The sequence below is a fragment of the Dicentrarchus labrax genome, unplaced genomic scaffold (genome assembly GCF_905237075.1).
Source record: "Dicentrarchus labrax unplaced genomic scaffold, dlabrax2021, whole genome shotgun sequence".
Taxonomy (NCBI): domain Eukaryota; kingdom Metazoa; phylum Chordata; class Actinopteri; family Moronidae; genus Dicentrarchus; species Dicentrarchus labrax.
In genome coordinates this window covers 4,210,656-4,229,866 of record NW_026136711.1, presented here as the reverse complement: position 1 = coordinate 4,229,866, position 19,211 = coordinate 4,210,656, and the positions used below count along the sequence as shown (strand labels likewise).

The following is a 19,211-nucleotide window of genomic DNA, read 5'->3' as shown; positions in this document are numbered from 1 at the left end:
CAAAATTGATCAGTTAAAGGGCGTGTCTGTGGCATGCCGTCAAATTCGGCCATTTTGAATCGAATGTCAAACTGTATCAACTGTGTGCAATTTCAGGGCTACTATTTTAACAAACTCCTCCTAGGGAATTGATCAGAACAACTCCAAATTTGGTGAGCACATTCTAAACACCTCCAGAATTTAAAGTTGTGCTCCTCATAAATATTCATTGAACAATGTGTCCGTGGTGTGCCGTCAAATATGCATTGATACGCTTCTATGATGAGATCTGACAGAGAACCCAAGGACACACCACAAATGAGGTTGAATGAGATAAGATCGTTTTGTCTCTGATCTATGTTGAGGCTCCAGAATGCTACACAGGTTTTTTTTGTCTTGGTAACCTACCTATATTTAATAAGTGAAAACATTCCAAGTTAAAACTGAAAGCAGTGATTAACGGGCCTCGCACTCTGCGCTGGCATAACGTGTCGACATGAACACTTCACGTAAACCAGATCAAAATTGCCACACAGCGCTTACTTCCTGTTGCCAGTAGGTGGCACCATCACTATATCTGAATATTGTCATGTAGACGTGTTCAGGGCGGTACTCTCATCAAACGTGAAGTTTCATTGAGATTGGACCATGTACACTGACGTTATGAGGTCATGTTCAGGGTGGGACTGTTACAGAATATGTGAAGTTTAGTGGAGTACTATCTGTTTCATGGCGAAACGTAAAAAAAAAACACCACGGGCACGCCGTTTGAGATACAGTCACAAGTAATAATTCCAAATATTATTATTCCTCTTAAAAGGAAGTTTTTCCTTGCTGCTGTTGCCAAGTGCTTGCTCATGGTGGGAACTGTTGGGTCTCTGTAAATAATGTTATAACGAGTACGGTCTAGACCTGCTCTATATAAGTGTCCTGAGATAACTTTTGTTATGAATTGGCACCATACAAATAAAACTGAATTGAATTTAACTGAATTGAAATTGAATATGAATAAGGGTCCAGCCCATTACCCTGTTTCCAGACACCTGCCCTTTTGGACATGGACCCTGCTGTTTTGTTTGACTCAGACATTGTTTGCCAATGAGCAGAATGAGTGAAAGAGTTAATGAGGGAGTGATGCATCAGGTGACTGATCTCACCTCTTTGCTCATGTCCAGGTCAAAGTGTTCTGGTTCAACCTGTAACCGTCTCAGGCGTGCAATCTCTTCCCGAGGTGACTCCTGCCCCTGGCCCCGAACCGCTGCCTCCAAGTCTTTGATGTCAATCTCATGAGCTGTCAGTCGCCTACGGATCTGTCCACACACAGAAATACAAAAATCATCAAATCATCCACAAGCTAAAGGATGAATCACCTTTTCAAAAAACTTTTTGGCGGGGATTGCTTCTCTTATTATTTTATCATTTTAGACTTTTGAACTCCCTGTCCTTGTCACTGCTAACTCAGCTGTTGACCTATGGGCTGATATTTGTGTCAGTAGAAACTGAATCTGAATTGCCCAACTTGAATAATTGCATTAAAAACCTGAATTTGAATTGCATAATTTGAATTTGTATTGTTAAACTTGAATAACTGTATTGCAAAGCTGAATCTGAATAGCATAATTTGAATTTGAATTTATTAGTTTGAAACTGAATTTGAGCCTCACTAAAAATTCAACTTTTTATGTTCTTTCAAATTCAGATCTCGAAATTCAAATTCAGATCTCGAAATTCAGATTCAGCTCTCAAAATTCAAATTCAGATCTCGAAATTCAAATTCAGCTCTCGAAATTCAAATTTGGCTCTCTAAATTCAAATGCCGTAATCTCAACTCAATTTCAAACCACTAGATTACACTTTTAAGGTCACAGACGGGTCAAGGTGTTCAGTAAGAGCAATCGAGTGCAGATGCACAGAGCTCCTTTTTGGCTAAGCAGCACGTTTGCTTTGACCATTTCCTGGACCTGTAGACATTGGCTAGAGAAAAACATGCTTAAAGGATTATTCCCCTTTTCAGGTTCATAATTGTATTTTTTAATTTTTTTTTATTTGTTTATTTTGGTTTCGTGTGTGAACCACTTTGTATCGGACTGTTTTCACAACCTCGGTCAGTACAACACTGGACTGGCTGAAAGACTGTTCCTGAAAGAGGGATTGTACCAACTGTCTGTGGAGAGACGGCAGAGGAAGTAACTAAGTATTTTTAAGAATTTATGCTGTTTTTATTGTTGGTGTACCGCTAGCACATGCTAACAGTTGTTAGCTACAGGAGCCTCAGTGATGCTAACATAGTTATTGTTTGTTAAATGTTTGTTAAATGTTTGCAAGATAAACATGAAACTTATAAGGTGAGGTTCATTTATTAAGCCAGCTGGTGCAGATGTCTCCATATTCTCCACTGCTGATATTTTTTATAGAGATTCACACAAAGTTTATTATAAGTTTATGCCGAGAAGGACCAAGTGTGTGTCTGTGCTGCTGTATGTAAATGTACCGGAGGTAAAGATAGAGCTTCCGTGAGAGAGAAATAGTCAAACTGTGATCAAGCCTCCTTAGAACGTTAACAAAATACGGGGAGTAAGTTATGGTGATTATTATTTATTATTAGTAAGTTCATGATGCTTCTTGTGTAACTTTATACTGACGTGCTAACATTAGCTCAGCTAGCGTTAGCTTTGTTGTTCTTCTGCTTCGTTCAGGGGTGTGTGTGTGTTACTGCTATATTAATTATATATATATATATATATATATATATTAACCTCTATCTATCACATAATGTTAGTGTTTATGCCTTAACTGTGAGAACCAACACTGTGTTGTATGTGTCATGGCTCTGCTCCCCTCCTGCTCCCTTTGCTCCTCCTCCTTCCCTGTGTGTCTGATGAGGGTGCGGCCCCCATTCTCCTCACCTGCTGTCTGCTGTCTCACCTGCTCTCAATCATTCATCATGCCTCAGTCTTCAAGAACCCCGGTCTTCCTCCCATTCATCGCCAGATTGTTTCAGCCTATGTGGTGGTAACTCTCGTGGCTCCCTTCAGTATTTAGTTAAGCAATTCAAGCTCTCTTGTGATTTTCCCTGTGCCAGTCCCCCAGCTAACCATTTCTCTTCTGTGCCCCAGGGTCCCTTTGTGCAGTTTGGCTTCCTGTGTCTGCTCACCTGTGTCTCTGGTCTCTTTCGCCATTTCACCCGCCCATTCCTGCTGTGGCCGCCCCTCATCCCCCCTGTGTGTGTGTGTGTGCGTGGAATAAAACCCCTTCAAACCTTCCATGCTGTCTGGGTGTCTGCTCCTGGGTCCGGTCCTAACACCAGCCGTGACAGAACAATCTGGCCAATATGGACCCAGCGTACCCAGACTCTGTCCTAAACGCACTGGCCTACCAGGGACAACGAGTGGGCCAACACGAGAAGGTCCTCGACAAGATCGTGGCAGCCATCCAAGACCTTCGCTGCAGTGTGGCCGCCCTTGGTTTCAAGCTCGATCAGGTCTCCACCTCTCCCACAGCTCCCACCACCGCCACTGAAGCAGCTACTCCCTCTGCCTCTCCAGCCATGCAGCATGCGGCTCCCCCCGCCCCGGGAACCACACGTTCCTACACCTGAACGGTATGCTGGGGATTTGGGGTCTTGTGGGCGGTTTCTGCTTCAGTGCTCGCTAGTTTTCCAACAACAGCCGTTGACCTACAATTCAGATAGCGCCCGAGTGGCTTTTGTGATTAGCCTATTGTCAAGGAAAGCAGCTCAGTGGGCAACCGCCCTGTGGGAGAAGCACTCCCCTATTTGTGATACCTTCCAGCGATTTTCTGATGAACTAAGAAACGTTTTTGATCATCCAGTGCAAGGCAAGGAGGCAGCTAAGCATTTACTGAATCTTCGTCAGGGATCTGGTTCGGTAGCTGAGTACTCAGTCGAGTTTAGAGTTTTAGCGGCGGAGAGTGGTTGGGGTGAAGAGGCGTTACAGACTATTTTCGTGCATGGGCTGTCTGAGTTTATGAAAGACGAGTTAGCGGCTAGGGATAGCGCTGCTAGCCTTGACGAGCTAATCTCACTAGCAATTAGGCTTGACAATCGTCTTCGTGAGAGACGGCGTGAGAAGTGGGGGCGCCCACAAGCCTCTCCTTTCCATGCCCTACCCAGAGCCACCGCCTCGGTAGGTTCCCAGCTAGCAGCCCCATCCAAACGCCCCTCGAGCCAGGTACCCCCTGAGCCCGTAGAAGAGCCGATGCAATTGGGTCGCACCCACCTCACTCAGGCAGAACGCCAACGCCGGATGAGGTCCAGGTTAGGCATTTATTGTGGCCAGCGCGGTCACATCTTGGCTGCCTGCCCCCAGCTGCCAAAAAGATTAGGCTCACCGGAGAATGGTGGTACTCCTGTGGGCCAGGTCCCCACTTCCACCTCAGCCCCTCTTAGTCGCTTGCAATTAAAAGCTTCCCTTCGCTGGCAGTTAAATTCCCTAGATTAGTAGATTAGTTTACTGGTTATTTCATCACCCAACATCATTTTCATCATCCTGTTGTATTAGGTTACCCCTGGCTAAAACTTCACAATCCCCAATTCGACTGGTCAACTGGCTCACTCATTAGCTGGAGTGCTCACTGTCATTCGCATTGTCTCCAGTCCGCTAGTGTAACACCTCCCACTGTTCCCAAACCTCCCGAGCCCCCTGATCTACCTGCCGTCCCTGTAGAATACCACAACCTAGGGGAGGTTTTTAGTAAGCAGCGTGCCGTCTCATTACCTCCTCATAGGTCATATGATTGCGCTATAGAGCTGCTCCCTGGTTCCACTCTGCCGTCTAGTCGCCTGTATAACCTTTCCAGACCTGAGCGCGAAGCCATGGAGAAATATATAGGTGACTCACTAGCGGCAGGGCTTATTCGACCCTCTTCGTCTCTGGTAGGGGCAGATTTCTTTTTCGTAACTAAGACAGACCAGTCCCTCCGCCCTTGCATTGATTATCAAGGGCTTAATGACATCACCATTAAGAATAAGTACCCTCTCCCTCTCACTGATCCGGCATTTGAACCCCTTCAAAAGGCTAAAGTGTTCACGAAATTAGACCTCCGGAACGCATACCATCTTGTCAGGATCAGAGAGGGAGACGAGTGGAAGACTGCCTTTAACACCCCTTTAGGCCACTTCGAATATTTGGTGATGCTCTTTGGATTGACCAATGCGCCAGCTGTGTTCCAGGCCATGGTCAATGACGTGCTGAGAGACATGCTGAACAAGTTCCTGTTCGTCTATTTAGATGACATACTCATCTTTTCTCAGTCCCAGGAGGAACACGTTCAGCATGTCCGGCAGGTACTCCAGAGACTCCTTGAGAACAAGCTCTATGTGAAAGCCGAGAAATGCGAGTTCCATGTGACATCCGTGTCTTTTCTGGGGTTTATTATTGAGCGGGGGCAGGTTAAGGCTGACCCAGCCAAGATTCAGGCCGTGGCTGATTGGCCGAGACCCACCACTTGCAAACAGTTGCAGCGCTTCTTGGGGTTTGCTAACTTTTACCACCGCTTTATTAGAAATTATAGTAAGGTAGCAGCCCCCCTGACTAAGCTCACCTCGGTGAAAGCACCGTTCGCCTGGTCCCCTGAAGCAGAAACAGCTTTTCTAGCCCTGAAAGAGCTATTTAATTCTGCCCCGGTGCTGCGGCATCCTGACCCCTCCCTCCAGTTCGTGGTGGAGGTGGATGCCTCTGACACTGGCATTGGGGCAGTTCTCTCCCAGCGATCCCCCAAGGACCAGAAGTTGCACCCCTGTGCCTTCCTCTCCAGACGCTTGTCCCCAGCGGAGAGGAACTATGACATTGGGAACCGAGAGCTGCTGGCGGTGGTGGTAGCCCTTCAGGAGTGGAGGCATTGGTTGGAGGGCGCTGCTCTCCCGTTCATCGTGTGGACAGATCACAAGAACCTGGCATACCTCCGCTCAGCTAAAAGGCTCAACTCCCGTCAGGCTCGATGGGCTTTGTTCCTTGATCGTTTTGTTTTCACCCTCACCTACCGACCTGGGTCCCGCAATGCCAAGCCAGATGCCCTATCTCGCCAAGCCGACCCCGAGATGCCGGGGACTGAACCAGAGACCATCCTCCCGGCTTCTCGTGTGGTGGCTGCAGAGAACTGGCGGATAGAGGCTCTGGTGAAGCAAGCACAACGCTCACAACCTGACCCAGGTAACGGTCCCCCTAACTGGCTTTTTGTCCCAGACTCAACCAGGTCCCAGGTCCTCCAGTGGGCTCACTCTTCTAAGATCTCTTGCCATCCTGGTTACCAGCGAACACTGGATTTCCTACGGCGGAAGTTTTGGTGGCCATCCAAGGCGAGAGATACAAGAGTCTTTGTAGCCGCCTGTTCTGTCTGTGCCCACGGGAAATCCTCCCACCAGCCGCCAGCTGGACTATTACACCCCTTGCCTGTTCCAAGTCGCCCCTGGTCCCACATCGCCCTGGACTTTGTTACTGGACTGCCTACCTCTGAAGGTAATGACACCATTCTCACTATTGACCGTTTTTCTAAGTCTGTCCATTTCGTGCCTCTGCCCAAGCTCCCCTCATCCCTAGAGACTGCCAAACTCCTGGTCACCCATGTGTTCCGCCTACATGGAATCCCTCAAGACCTAGTTTCAGACCGTGGTCCACAATTCGCCTCCCAGGTTTGGCAAGCCTTCTGCCAGGCCTTGGGCGCTTCTGTCAGTCTCTCCTCAGGTTACCACCCACAATCCAATGGCCAGACAGAACAGGCTAACCAGCAATTGGAGGCTGCCTTGCGCTGTGTTGCCGCCCGACATCCGGTCTCCTGGTGCACATTTCTTCCGTCGATCGAACATGCACATAACTCCCTCACCTGCGCTGCCACAGGTATGTCCCCGTTCATGGCAGCTTATGGTTTTCAACCTCCATTGTTCCCATCTCAGGAAGGGAGGTGGCGGTCCCGTCAGTACAGGACCACCTGCGCCGCTGCCGGCGGATTTGGACTGAGGCTCGTGCAGCCCTGCTATGGACAGCGGCTAGAAACCAACACCTGGCGGACCGCCACCGACTCCCTGCCCTGGTTTACACTCCTGGTCAGAAGGTTAGGCTGTCTTCCCGAGACCTGCCTTCTCAGGGAGAGTCGCGAAAGCTGGCCCCACGATTTATTGGACCTTTTGAAGTGGACAGAATCATCAATCCTGTGGCGGTGAGGTTAAAACTCCCTCCATAATTACATGTGCATCCTGTGTTTCACGTATCTCTCCTGACGCCTGTCTCCTCCAGCCCTCTGTGCCCTCTGGCCGACCCTCCCTCCGCCCCCCCGGCTCATCGACGACAGCCCAGCCTACACAGTTTGCCAGATCCTGGACGTCCGACGGTTTCCAGTATCTGGTGGATTGGGAAGTGTACGGGCTGGAGGAGCGTTCTTGGGTCCCCCGGCACTTCATCCTGGACTCCTCCCTTCTTTCAGACTTCTACCGATCCCATCCTGACAAGCCCGGTAGGCCGCCAGGAGGCGTCCGTTGAGGGGAGGTACTGTCATGGCTCTGCTCCCCTCCTGCTCCCTTTGCTCCTCCTCCATCCATGTGTCTGATGAGGGTGCGGCCTCTATTCTCCTCACCTGCTGTCTGCTGTCTCACCTGCTCTCAATCATTCATCATGCCTCAGTCTTCAAGAACCCCGGTCTTCCTCCCATTCATCGCCAGATTGTTTCAGCCTATGTGGTGGTAACTCTCGTGGCTCCCTTCAGTATTTAGTTAAGCAATTCAAGCTCTCTTGTGATTTTCCCTGTGCCAGTCCCCCAGCTAACCATTTCTCTCCAGTGCCCCAGGGTCCCTTTGTGCAGTTTGGCTTCCTGTGTCTGCTCACCTGTGCCTCTGTGTCTCCGGTCTTTCACCATTTCACCCGCCCGTTCCTGCTGTGGTCGCCCCTCATCCCCCCTGTGTGTGTGTGTCTGTGCGTGGAATAAAACCCCTTCAAACCTTCCATACTGTCTGGGTGTCGGCTCCTGGGTCCGGTCCTAACACCAGCTGTGACAGTATGCTTGTCTTTACAGGTACAGCAGTGAGCAGTGACTTACAGTCTACACAGCCCAGTGAAGTTAAACATATTATATATTACATAATATTAACAACATTAGTCAAGAAATTGTTTCTAGTGAAGAAACAGCCAGTAAATGTACCAAAGTAATCAGAGTAATAGTATGATTACTGTAACCTCCCATCTGTTATAGTCTTCATACACATTAGTTTATTGAGACCATGGAAACTTACATAATGAGGCAGAAACCTGCCTGCAATACTTGATCCTGTACAACATGTCAACATAACTGAAGGAATTACTCATCTAATAAAGTAACTTGTACTGTACTGTATCCACATTTCATAGTCTGATATTTTAACTTGAAAGTATTATTACCAAAGTTAACCTTCAGATATGTGTAAAAGCTGCAATTATGTTTTACGTTTTATATCATATATGATGTCATTTATCTTCCAACAAAATAAAGTTTGAATGTGAGACAGTATTGTATTGTGTTGCTTACAGTCATTAATAGCAGTTTAAATTTCACATTTTCATATTGATAGATGTTACACGAACCAGGTTTTCAACTCTTGTACATCCAGGAAATCTTCATAACCTCTGTGAAATAACATGTTATGTTGTTATATAAAACCACACTTATTACTGAATTTAAAAATGACCAACTCTTCTTAAAAGTAAAACACTTTATTTATATTTCATTCATATTCCAGTTACATATGTTGTAAGTAACAAAGCTATAACTTTTATGTAAACTGTGCAGATCATGTTCTCCATCAAGGTTTATGGTTTCTAGTATATTGAAGTGTGAGCTGGTAATGGAGCTCTGCATTCAGTGTTCATCTTCATGAGTCTTCCTTTGGATACCCAGACTGTCCTGAGGCTGCAGCTGTCTCTGTCCTCTGATGGGTCCAGGAACACCTGAGCTTCATCAACTCACCTGTAAAACAAGGCAGATTCAGTGTTACTTGTAAGGCAGCATATAATATACAGTATAATATAATACAAGTACAACAGCTCATTGTGGCTCACAGTAGTCCTAAGTTATAAACTAAAATAATAAAGCAGTGTCTCTGGTGGTTCCCTTGTTGCTCTTGTGAGTTTGACTATTTCTCTTTCACAGTAGCTCTATCGTTAACTCCGGTGCACGTAGATCAAGTTAATTTACACACCGTAACACACACACACACACACACACACCTTATAAGTTTCATGTTCATCTTGCAAACATTTAACAAACATTTAACAGCTCCTGTAGCTAACAACTGTTAGCATGTGCTAGCGGTACGCCAACAATAAAAACAGCACAAATTCTTAAAAATACTTACAGTTACTTCCTCTGCCGTCTCTCCACAGACAGTTGGTACAATCCCTCTTTCAGGAACTTTCAGCCAGTCCAGTGTTGTACTGACCGAGGTTGTGAAAACAGTCCGACACAAAGTGGTTCACACACGAAACCAAAATAAAAATTAAAAAAAATTAAAAAAAATACAATTATGAACCTGAAAAGGGGAATAATCCTTTAAGCATGTTTTTCTCTAGCCAATGTCTACAGGTCCAGGAAATGGTCAAAACAAACGTGCTGCTTAGCCAAAAAGGAGCTCTGTGCATCTGCACTCGATTGCTCTTACTGAACACCTTGACCCGTCTGTGACCTTAAAAGTGTAATCTAGTGGTTTGAAATTGAGTTGAGATTATGACATTTGAATTTAGAGAGCTGAATCTGAATTTCGAGAGCTGAATTTTAATTTCGAGAGCTGAATTTGAATTTTGAGATCTGAATCTGAATTTCGAGATCTGAATTGAATTTTCGAGATCTGAATTTGAATTTCGAGATCTGAATTTGAAAGAACATAAAAAGTTGAATTTTTAGTGAGGCTCAAATTCAGTTTCAAACTAATAAGTTCAAATTGAAATTATGCTATTCAGATTCAGCTTTGCAATACAGTTATTCAAGTTTAACAATACAAATTCAAATTATGCAATTCAAATTCAGGTTTTTAATGCAATTATTCAAGTTGAGCAATTCAGATTCAGTTTGTACTGACACAAATATCAGCCCATAGTTGACCTACAGATGAAGCGAAACGCGCAAAAGACGCATGTCTCTATCTAGAGCCAGTGTTTGGTTTGTCCCTTCTGGGCTACTATATAAACATGGTGGTTCAACATGGCGATTCCATGGAAGGAAACCCATGGCATCTTGAGATGAAAATGACTCATTCCAAGTTAACAAAAACACAACAATTCTTATTTTCAGCTGATTATACAATACTGAAAACATAGTTACGCATATTATATTCTATTTCTGCCAATAGATCCTCCTAAATGTTACACATTAGACCTTTAAGCTACATCTGAGTCAAAAATGTTTGCAGTTGCAAGAATTATACTTTCCACTCATATCCTTATTAGAACTTATTCTAATTTTAAAACCCTTGTAAAGGGTAACTCAGGTATTTTTCAACCTGGACCTTATTTTTCCATGTTTTGTTGTGTCAGTGGTTAATGTTTTTTGCACTATAACCATGGATGTACAGAACAATCACCTGTATTACACGGATACTGAGTGCCTTTTTTTATGGACCCTGAATTCTGACACTAAAAATTAAGTTGCACTAATTTAATCATTATATATATACTGTTTTCTTTTTTTAAAAAAGATTACATGTCAACGGTTATTACTGTGGAAATTTGGATGCTGTTCACATCTGTTTGGGGTGAATTATTTGACTGTTAAGTAACGCTTTGCACTATCCCTCCACCAGCTAGTGCACTGACACACAGAACACCTGACTTACAGAAACAATAGCCTGGAGTTTAAGTGGGTCTCACTGAGACATATACTGTTTCTGATCAAAGTTTCCCAGTTAGAGAACTGGAGAGACAACTCATCTAAAAGTAGCTAGTACCCAGTATAAACACATAGGTTTCTTTTTCTTCTTTCTTTTCTCTACTGGCAATCAGTGTTGACATGTTTGACAAGGATCATCACATGGTGCTACTTGTTAATCAACTACTCTCCGTACCAGCCCCTCAGGAACAAATAAAGTGATTTCATACCACTTTGTAGTTGGCTGGAGACTGGCCACCTGAGAGGTTTAGACTACGTCTCTTCTCCCTCACAGAGCTGCTCTGATTGCGGCGAAGTCGCTCATTCTGCTCCTCCACGCTCATCTTCAACTTCACCTCTGCAGTAAACACAGCGCTCTTTGGACGTTCCTGTGACAAAGATATTCAATTCAATTCAATTCAATTTTATTTGTATAGCGCCAATTCCTAACAGAAGTTAGTACCCAACAGTACCACCATGAGCAAGCACTTAGTCGGGGGCAAGGAAAAACTGCCTTTTAAGAGGCAGAAACCTAGGACAGACCCTTCGGCTCTAGGTGGGTGGTCGTCTGCCTCGACCAGTTGGGGAGAGAGAGAGAGAGAGAGAGAGAGAGAGAGAGAGAGAGAGAGAGAGAGAGAGAGAGAGACCAGAGATATGGCATTGAAACACAGTTCAATGCAGGCAAGATTGCAGTCTTCTATTGGAACTTAGTGGTTCCCTTGACACAGTTGACCATACCATACTACTAGATAGACAAGTCCTATTTCAAGGACAGAGGCTATTTTGTCTCACTCTGCAACTATGCATCTGGGCAAACCAACATGACATGTGGAGTTCCACAAGGTAAATCCAAAGTTATAGCATATATAGCAATATAGGTGAATGACACACAGAGCCGCACTTTTCTGAGCCCAAGCAGATCCTTAAAACGATATCAAGCAAATAAAACCATTGAAATAAATAAAACCAGCAAAAGGACAAACAGTAAAAATCAAATCATTAAAAAAGTATGAAAGAAGTCATATTTAACAGAAAGGAAATGATTTAACATCTACTCACATCAAAAACAGCAATCATTTTGGCAGGACCTCCATGTCATTGTTTGACTTTATTATTATCTTTCATATTGGTATCTCAAATATCTGAATACCAACATCTCAACATGCCCTCAGCTACCTGAAGATGTGTTGTTATGTTATGCTTTTTATTAAAGTCTTAATTTGGTGGTAATCAGAATGTTGACTGTTTCTATCTTATATGTATCTAATTTGAAAATACTAGTATATTAACTCAAGCGATCAAGAGTTAATGCAATGCCAATTACCTGATAATGGTAACACAGGAAACACAATCTCAGACCATAAATGTGAGTATTGGGACAGAGTCACAGTTTGCTCTATCATAGGGTTCCTGTGTACACTTCAAAGTCCTTGGATGGTTAGATTTTCTTGTTTGAAGAATTGAAGCTACATGCTGTTGTTTAGATAGATATTTAGATATTATCTATATGTAATTTAGGTTGACATACCCTAGAGATACCATTAGGCACTCTGCCGTTATACCGGGAAACTCCAGCAGAGCTGCTGTGGGATTCATCAGTGGGAGACTTCGTTCTAGGAGGAACAATGCCAACTGGCAAGGGGCACAAGGTTAACTCAAAACCATTGGGAAGAGGAAGGAACAATATAAAACAAGAGAGTTAATTGCTGGATTATAATCATCAGTTAAAAAAGGATCAGAAATATTATCACATGGAAGCTTGAGCTTATGTTGTTCTACCTTTATTCATGGTGGATTGTCTGTCCTGGACCTGGTCCTGGACATCACTGATATTGTTCTCTTCTCCAAACCTTGGCTGCAAGACAAAGAACTAATATAATTTGTAATTTAATCAACATTTAACCTGAAGGTAGTATTAGATTAGACAATGCACTGTGGTGGACTGATCTTAAAACAACTGGTACACTTGTAATGGCAGAGGCAATACATTACTTATATCAGCATGTATGAAATTTCAGATCAAAATCTTCTGATTCAGTGAATCAGTAACCAGGAGATTTCCCTCACTGAACTTTTACAAAGACTTCAACTTTGGTAAACTTTCTGAGCATAAACTCCTCCACAAAAGAGATGCAACATGGTTTGTAGCATATCATGAGAGAGGAGTGGGTGGTAAAGATACATCCCCTTAACTGTGTTCAATCATTTCAATTGTTGTCCAGTTAAAGACTGAGGTCACTAAAGACTGAGGTCACTAAAAAGCTTCCAGCACCACTTGGGCGGCTGGCTCAGAGGCAGAGCGGGTCGTTCCTTAATCGGAGGTTGTGGGTTCGATCCCTGGCTCCTGGTGCCACATGTCGAAGTATCCTTGAGCAAGATACTGAACCCCAAATTGCTCCCGATGCCATGCATGAATATTAGTTTCTGTTCGATGGACTTTGCCGTCACTGTGTGAAAGGGTGAATGTGGCACGTAGTGTAAAAGCGCTTTGAGTGGTCGGAATACTAGAAAGGCGCTATACAAGTACAGGTCCATTTACCACTTCATGAGAAACATGAATGTCTTTCACTGTTCTGTCTCCTGGTGTGACCATGTACTAACTACCATGAGTACAACACTAGCAATACACAAATAGGTACAAAGAGAGTTTGACAGATGATCTGTGGCTGTTGAAAACTCAACACCAGGTACCAGGACATAGTGGATGCTGCTCATCCTTGGTAAGAGAGGGCTTTCATACCAAATCACCTGCAGCGCATTTTAAATTGAACTACTATTGTACTACTTCAAAAAAACATACAGCTGACATGGATTGTAGTGGCAGAGGCATTAAAAACAGCTGAGAGACAGCAGAAACAAGTGCTTTGGGAGCTAAAACAGGCTGAAATGGAGACACAGAGGGATAATCAGAGGCAATGAATGGATGAAGTGCTTGAACAAATAGAGGTTTGAAAGGATTTTGGAGGAAGGTGGCTTATGATGTTAAGAATTAAGTTTTTAACAGATGACATTGGATAATGGTTAAGGCTGGATGTAGAGAAGGCTGGATAGTGGCAGGAACATCGAAATACCTTTCTGATGTGAGAATCTTCACCATCAAGGTAACCATCATCAATGCCCAAGCTGCGAAGCCAGGCGGTGCTGTCAAAGGATGGGGGGGGTGGAAGGAGGGAAGGTAGAGGAGGGCTCCAAAGGGTAATAGGACTTGGGGAGGGGAGGCCTTGGGGGAACATTTTCCTAGATCACCGTAAGGGCAGGAGAAAGGGAGCAAGGAAGGAGAGAAAGGATAGGGGGAAGAGAGAGTGCTGCACATCAGGAGGAGTGATAATAAGCCAGGCAAAGTGCAGAGCAGAGAGGATCCATGGGAATGATTATGTGGAATAGGGTCTTGATCTCATGTTAAGGAGTTGGCCAATAAAATACCTGACCTGACAGCTTCTATGAATTTTTAAATCCACACAGTCCATAAAAGGCTCTGTAAAACAGCCACAACATTTCAATTCTCACTGTGTAATTAATTTTGTCACCTAGAATAGTGAGACTAATATAACATTTTAACAGCATTGCATTTCTAAGAAACTGATTAGGTCCAATTAGATCTTTGGATCTTTGAAAAATCTTTTGAGGCATTTTTGTAAACAACGAAGATGGTTGCTGCTGATAAAGACCTGTTTCTAATAAATCCGCAATCACTGGCTGGCATACTTCCTCTAAGATGTATGTCAGTTCCACCTTTCAATACTTTTTAAAACACCTTTTAAAGTCAACTCTGACAGAACAGTGTAATTGTTTTTAACTAGGTGCCCTTTAAGTTGTATGTCTGTATTAGCGTAAGTTAAAGTGTAATGTCTTGTTTGTGTTCTAGTACGTATAGTGTATGTACAGAGATTTGTGGTGTAGTATGTAACCTTTGTATATTTTTTGAAACTTTTTGCCACCAGTCTTGGCCAGGACTCCCTGGAAGAAGAGTTACTGTAACTCAATGGGACTTTTCCTGATTAAATAAAGGTTAAATAAATAAATAAAATTAAAAGAGAACAAACAACTGCAGCTTTTGTTGATAAGAAAGATGTGTTTGCTTTACTTCTAAATTTACCAACTATGTTATTCTGATTGGTTGTAGGTCCATCCAATCACGTCCAAAGGCATTTTAATAAACTAATTCACAAATATAAATTAGGATATGTCATTGCTGTTTCAAAGAGAACTTGTACTGCAGCACTTAATCCAAAACGTAACAATTCAACTGGTTTCATGCTCTGGTACCTCCTTAAAACAAACAAGTGACAATTGACAGGGTCTAAGGAGATTGCAAGCATTTTGATACTTATTTCTTATTCAGAGACATGCTTATCTATTGCCCAGAGATGGTGACTTATAGACTGCATGGCTGAGGAGACATGGTTCTCTATACTAGAAATGCTCCAAACAGATAGAATGTTGGCAACAAAATAAATTAAAAAAAACAAATCAATGTCTCTGCAGACTTATCATTTGAGTTACACAGGGTTTAAAATATATGATTTAGAATCTAGAATTTGGACCAACTTCCAGGTCAAATTTTAGGTAAGGTTCTGTCTGCAAACCAAACTTACAGCACCAATGGCTTTAGAAAATGGGACACAAATTATGTCAATACCTGGACCTGTATATATCCTGCTAGTATATTCATATATACAGTGGGAGCAATACATATTTGATCCCTTGCTGATTTTGTAGGTTTGCCCACTTAAAAATAATGGAACTGTGTATAATTTTAATCATAGGTACATTTTAACATTGAGAGACAGAATATCACAAAAAAATCCAGAATAACAACATCGTATAAATTTTATAAATTTGTTATCATATTTTTGCATGAAATAAATATTTGATCCCCTTCCAACCAGCAATAATTCTGGCTCCCACAGACCAGTTAGTTTTCCATTAAGAAGCACTCACTACCCAAAACACCTGTGTCAAACCGTTATAAAGACACCTGTCCACACAATCACATTCCAACGTTTCCACCATGGGCAAGACAAAGGGGCTGTCTAAGGACATTAGGGACAAAATTGTAGACCTGCACAAGGCTGGGATGGGCTACAAGAAAATAAGCAAGCAGCTTGGTGAGAAGTTAACAACTGTTGGAGCAATTATTAGAAAATGGAAGAAACACAAAGTCACCACCAATCTCCCTCGGTCTGGGGCTCCACGCAAGATCTCGCCTTGTGGAAGATCAATGATCATGAGAAAGGTCAGGGATCAGCCCAGTACTACACAGGAGGAGCTTGTTAATGACCTGAAGGCAATTGGTAAATGGTAAATGGACCTGTACTTGTATAGTGCCTTTCCAGTCTTCCGACCACTCAAAGCCCTTTTACAATACACACACACACATTCACTCAGTGATGGCAAAGCCCATCGAACAGAAACTAACTCATTTATACACATTCACACCGGGAGCAATTCGGGGGTTCAGTATCTTGCTCAAGGATACTTCGACATGTGGCACCAGGAGCCGGGGATCGAACCAACAACCTCTCGATTAGTGGAGATCCTGCTCTGCCTCTGAGCCACAGCCACCATAGTCACGAAGAGAACCATCAGTAACACACTACACCGTTAAGGATTAAAATCCTGCTGCGGGCACAAGGTTCCTCTGCTAAAGAAGGCACATGTACAGGCCCGTCTGAAGTTTGCCAAAGAACACCTGGATGATCCGGAGGAGGCTTGGGAGAAGGTGATGTGGTCAGATGAGACCAAAATAGAGCTATTTGGCATCAACTCAACTCACCGTGTTTGGAGGAAGAGAAATGCTGAGTACAACCCCAAGAACACCATCCCCACTGATAAGCATGGAGGTGGAAACCTTATGCTTTGGGGGTGTTTCTCAGCTAAGGGGACCGGACGACTTCACCCTATCGAGGGGAGGATGAATGGGGCGATGTACAGGGAAATTTTGGGCGACAACCTCCTTCCCTAAGTGAGAGCACTGATAATGGGTCGTGGATGGGTCTTCCAACATGACAATGACCCAAAACATACGGCCAAGGCAACAAAGGAGTGGCTCGAAAAGAAGCATATTAAGGTCCTGGAGTGGCCTAGCCAGTCTCCAGACCTAAATCCCATCGAAAATCTGTGGAGGGAGCTGAAGCTTTGAGTTGCCAGGCGACAGCCATGGAACCTTAAGGATTTGGAGAGGATCTGCAAAGAGGAGTGGACCAAAATCCCTCCCAAGATCTGTGCAAACCTGTTGAAAAACTACAACAAACGTCTGACCTCTGTGCTTGCCAACAAAGGTTTTAAGTTAAGTCCCATTGTTCTATGGATCAAATACTTATTTTATGCGGAAATATGATAATAAATATATAGAATTTGTACGATGTTATTCTGGGTTTTTTCGTGATATTCTGTCTCTTAATGTTAAAATGTACCTATGATTAAAATTGTACACAGTTCCATTCTTTGTAAGTGGGCAAACCTACAAAATCAGCAAGGGATCAAATAATCATTGCTCCCACTGTATATCTATAATGTTATTTTTTATTATATATCACTGTAAAGTGCACATTACTCTGCACTTTACTGCTTTTTGCACTTCTGGTTAGATGCTTAACTGCATTTCGTTGTCTTAGTACTTGTACTTTGTGCAATGACAATAAAGTTTAATCTAATCTAATCTAATCTAATTTCATCATGACCTTTAGCAATGACAATGTAAAATATTTATGATTTGGTGAAAAATATTGTCCCTGTATTAACAATTTTACATATCAGAACAGATGGAATTAGGAATTATCAGAATCAACGATGAAGTGATGGATACCCTTTTCTTTAAAGATGGGTCTGCATGAACACTTTACCTGACAGATAATTATGTGAATCAGATTGTGTTATGGCACAGATCACTGGAGCAATGCCCAGTCCCCTTTTGATTGAAGTGATGGATACCCTTTTCTTTAAAGATGGGTCTGCATGAACACTTTACCTGACAGATAATTATTTGAATCAGATTGTGTTATGGCACAGATCACTGGAGCAACGCCCAGTCCCCTTTGATTGCTGGGGTAAGTAAGTGGCCTAGCACTGTGTTTGGTTTCAGGACTAGCACTCTCAGAACAAGGGACTGAAAGTGTTTTAAGATCTTTACGGCAGCGTAATGATAAAACATCAGTCTGATTAGAGTTCTGGATCAGGATCTGGGATTCAGGCATAGAAAAGAGTCTGTTGGGGGACAGGCTTCTGAGGCTGTCATTGGAGAAGTAATATGGGTGGGAGTCTGGATAGACATCTTTTCTGGGGCCAATCTTGACTTCTTGGCTGCAAACATTTGAGGTTAACGAACTAACTTGCTGAAGGTCAGAGTGGGTTTGGACTGAATGCTGACTGGTATATTTTGAGTCATGGAATTGTACTTGAAGAAAACTAATTTGATCTCCTGATATGGCTTTGGCTGGATTTATAGGGTGGTCAAAGTTTGACTTGGTTCTGCAGTTGATATTTTGGTCTGTTTCCTCTATCACAGGATCTAATCTACCCAAGGACCCCCTTAGGTCTTGGAAAGCTAGGGAGAGCTGACGAAATGTGTGTTCATGGGTTTCAAAAGCTAAGTCACTTATATTTTCTGGATGCAGGCTAGTGTCAGGCTCTGTGTAACTTTTGGGTCTACACGTAGGCTTAAGGTCAGTTTTAAAATGAGGCACTATACCTGACTTGGGACGGGGTTTAGGGCTTGGTCTTTTACGCATTTCAGGGTTGGTTCTAGAATCTGAGCATGGGCCTGTGCCAGGTCTCGGATTGGGGTTAGTCCCCAGCTGGGTGTGTCCGGTGCTTACCTCCGGGCCCAGCTGTTTGGTGGGGGAGGCCTGGGAGCCAGGCACTGGGGAGAAGGGGCTGAGTGGGCTGGTGAGGCTTACTGAGCTCAGGGGACTGGCTGGACTATTGGTGCTAAAGGAGCCTGATGCACCGCTGGTCACTGTGCAAAAGAAAGACAGGGAGGTTAGGGTAGCAGGTCATTAAAATATAAATGATATAGACACAGATATTTCCACTAAAAATGCAATTATTTTCCAGCTTAAGTAGGTTACCTCTGTGCTTGGCTGTGTCAGTGCCTCTGGAGGAGTGATTCTTGTGCAGTCCCTCTAATACATCCTGTACTCTCCAAAACTCTTTCTGGATGTGCCTACGAACCAGTTCACTCTGCAAAAAGCCAGAAGAGACAAAGTAATATGAAAGAAGGAAGGTGAACTATAATTCATTCTAAGATATAAAAACTGCTGAATGTGAGGTCTATGGATTATCTACGATGATTATCCAGAGTACATTAGGTAGGAAACTTTGCTGTTGAACCTCCTAAATGCAAGTTTTCAGTTCTGTGAGTCATGCAGTGGGTCATCCATTAATCAGGA

The 19,211-nt window shown here is 43.4% G+C and overlaps 1 protein-coding gene across 19 annotated transcripts in view; it reads right to left on the bottom strand.

Moving 5' to 3' along the window:
• plekha6 (pleckstrin homology domain containing, family A member 6) overlaps window positions 1-19,211 on the bottom strand; it is a 114,760-nt gene that overhangs the window by 10,526 nt on the left and 85,023 nt on the right. For 14 of the 19 annotated variants that reach the window (XM_051414958.1, XM_051414952.1, XM_051414957.1 and 11 more), the window contains 6 exons: window positions 18,891-19,002; window positions 18,639-18,778; window positions 12,601-12,691; window positions 12,350-12,453; window positions 11,052-11,210; window positions 1,137-1,289 (listed from right to left, as the gene is read on the bottom strand). In XM_051414958.1, coding sequence (XP_051270918.1) covers window positions 1,137-1,289; window positions 11,052-11,210; window positions 12,350-12,453; window positions 12,601-12,691; window positions 18,639-18,778; window positions 18,891-19,002 — 759 coding nt within the window. Of the gene's footprint in view, window positions 1-1,136; window positions 1,290-8,656; window positions 8,929-9,316; window positions 9,396-11,051; window positions 11,211-12,349; window positions 12,454-12,600; window positions 12,692-13,892; window positions 14,059-18,638; window positions 18,779-18,890; window positions 19,003-19,211 lie in introns of those variants that run through there. The other 5 variants (XM_051414966.1, XM_051414950.1, XM_051414967.1 and 2 more) reach the window with 5 other exon arrangements.